We start from the raw sequence: 1937 nt of genomic DNA, 5'->3' as shown, positions 1-1937 counted from the left end.
TTGTTCCTGACCTCTTTTTTTTGCTGCCTGCCTCGACCTCTGCCTTTTTTGTCAATTCTCTGGCCTGGTGATTTGGTACCACACATTGTTCCCATTACCCTGGTGTGCCCAAGGTATTTTAAATAGGGGTTGCAATTGACGGACAGATACAGTGACACAGTAGCACATAATTCTATTTATGCTTTATAAATTTGTTCCCAAATCTACACAAGTAATTTCCTCCTCTGGTAGTACATTAAACTTTTTACAGTAAACATCACCATTGTTTATCACAATGGCATTCTGTAATAAATTTAGAAAAGTTCAGGTTAAGAGTAAATGTTCCCAAAAACATTAGATTACAATCCCTAGATCTGCTCCTTTTTTCCGGTTTGTGGAACAGCCTTTTGTCTATGGGGTGCATGATAATCAAAAATAAGCTCTCCTGTACAACAAAATCCTTGCCTAATTGCTAATGTTTTTACTAACTCTGATTTCCAGTTTCCAGGCTCACTCAAAATTATTTCTTCTAAGTACAGAAGACAACACTTTTCAGAGAAATCCTAACAATGAGGAATCTACATATAAATATATGTTAAAGGGCAAACTACCCCAAGATCTGCTGAAGAAAATATCTGGAGAGAGGCCTGTTGGAAAGGGCACTGAACCAAACCATATTAGTACCACTGAATACCCAAGTATTTATAGAGTAGAGCAAAGGTAAGTAATAATTGTTTTTTGCAAATAAGTTTAAAAAATAAATAAATCAACAATGTGACAGATTTGCTTCAACATTACACTTGGTGGTAATAATTTTTGGGTTGGTGTAAAGATTTAGTTACAGAAGGGGTTGGTGTCAAGGGGGGCATTAGCATAGTGTATTGCTCCCTGAGATGGGAGCTGTTCAGCTACCAGTGTTGATTTTTTGTATGGTGAATACATATAAAAATATATATTACCGGTATATGTACACAATAAAAAAAGAGGGAAACTAGTAAATAAAAGCCTGATCACTGATCAATTAGGTGAGCTTTAGGAGATAGGAACAGTTAATATTTACCTGGTTAGTTCCTGGCCTCTTTCAACAGCTCGAAAACGAATAATGGTGTTGTTGTTTATTACTGAAACTAAATCCACAAGTTTAATTTTCTGTTGAAGTATACTTTCCAGGGCTCTAAAAATGCAAATTGCACCATTTATTAATAATGAGAAATTACATATACAGCTCAGAAATACTATGTCAGGCTAAATAAACATTTTGCCATTCCCAGGTTAGTTTCTGTTGGTGCCTTGACACTATTCTGTAAATACAACTAACTTCATACAGGTATGGTATATACATAAACGAGATCTAATAAAATGGTGATTTCAGCATAATTGTCATTATGATTGTCAAGCAAAGTCACAATTGTTCACACAAGTTCCTGTATTTATCATGAAAAGAACTGTAGTTACAGTCCAATGACTTTGCCAAAGCTGAGATTATGCCATCAGTCCATTGCAGACAAAAGACATCTATTTCCTTTTCTCCGGCAATAAGAATACATAATTATAATTTTCTAACAAGGTAAAAATCTGCAGATCTGACAGATATGTGCTAGAAAGCGAAACACAACTTTTTCAGAAGAAATATGGATTATGGGCTTTCTGAAAATTAATGACTTCTTTCAAACAGTGCGTACAGATAAAGGTAATATATCTAAACAAATTACATGGTGAATTCATTGTTATAATCTAAAATAACTAAAAAAGGAACATGGAAAGTAAACCCTTACAACTACTACCAATTCAAATCAATGAACCTAAAAATCCAATGTTCTAGATAAGGTACAAAAGATTAGAACCTTCTTATACAGTATGCAGGTAGACCCTATCTTATTTAAACCTTAAAAGTCTGGGGTCTGGTATACTCTTTGCTATTGATTTGTGTGGTGTCATTAGGCCTAATTTATTTAAGC

At 34.3% G+C, this 1937-nt stretch overlaps 1 protein-coding gene across 1 annotated transcript in view; it reads right to left on the bottom strand.

The window, feature by feature from the left end:
- Positions 1-269: 269 nt before the first annotated feature.
- Positions 270-1937, bottom strand: part of LOC140329879 (cadherin EGF LAG seven-pass G-type receptor 2-like) — an 18885-nt gene continuing 17217 nt past the window's right edge. Inside the window, exons 18-19 of the mRNA XM_072410271.1 lie at positions 1040-1153; positions 270-282 (exon numbers count right to left, since the gene is read on the bottom strand). Coding sequence (XP_072266372.1) covers positions 270-282; positions 1040-1153 — 127 coding nt within the window. The remainder of the gene's footprint in view (positions 283-1039; positions 1154-1937) is intronic.

Source organism: Pyxicephalus adspersus, chromosome 4 (genome assembly GCF_032062135.1).
Source record: "Pyxicephalus adspersus chromosome 4, UCB_Pads_2.0, whole genome shotgun sequence".
NCBI lineage: Eukaryota > Metazoa > Chordata > Amphibia > Anura > Pyxicephalidae > Pyxicephalus > Pyxicephalus adspersus.
This window is presented reverse-complemented; position numbering and strand designations above follow the sequence as displayed.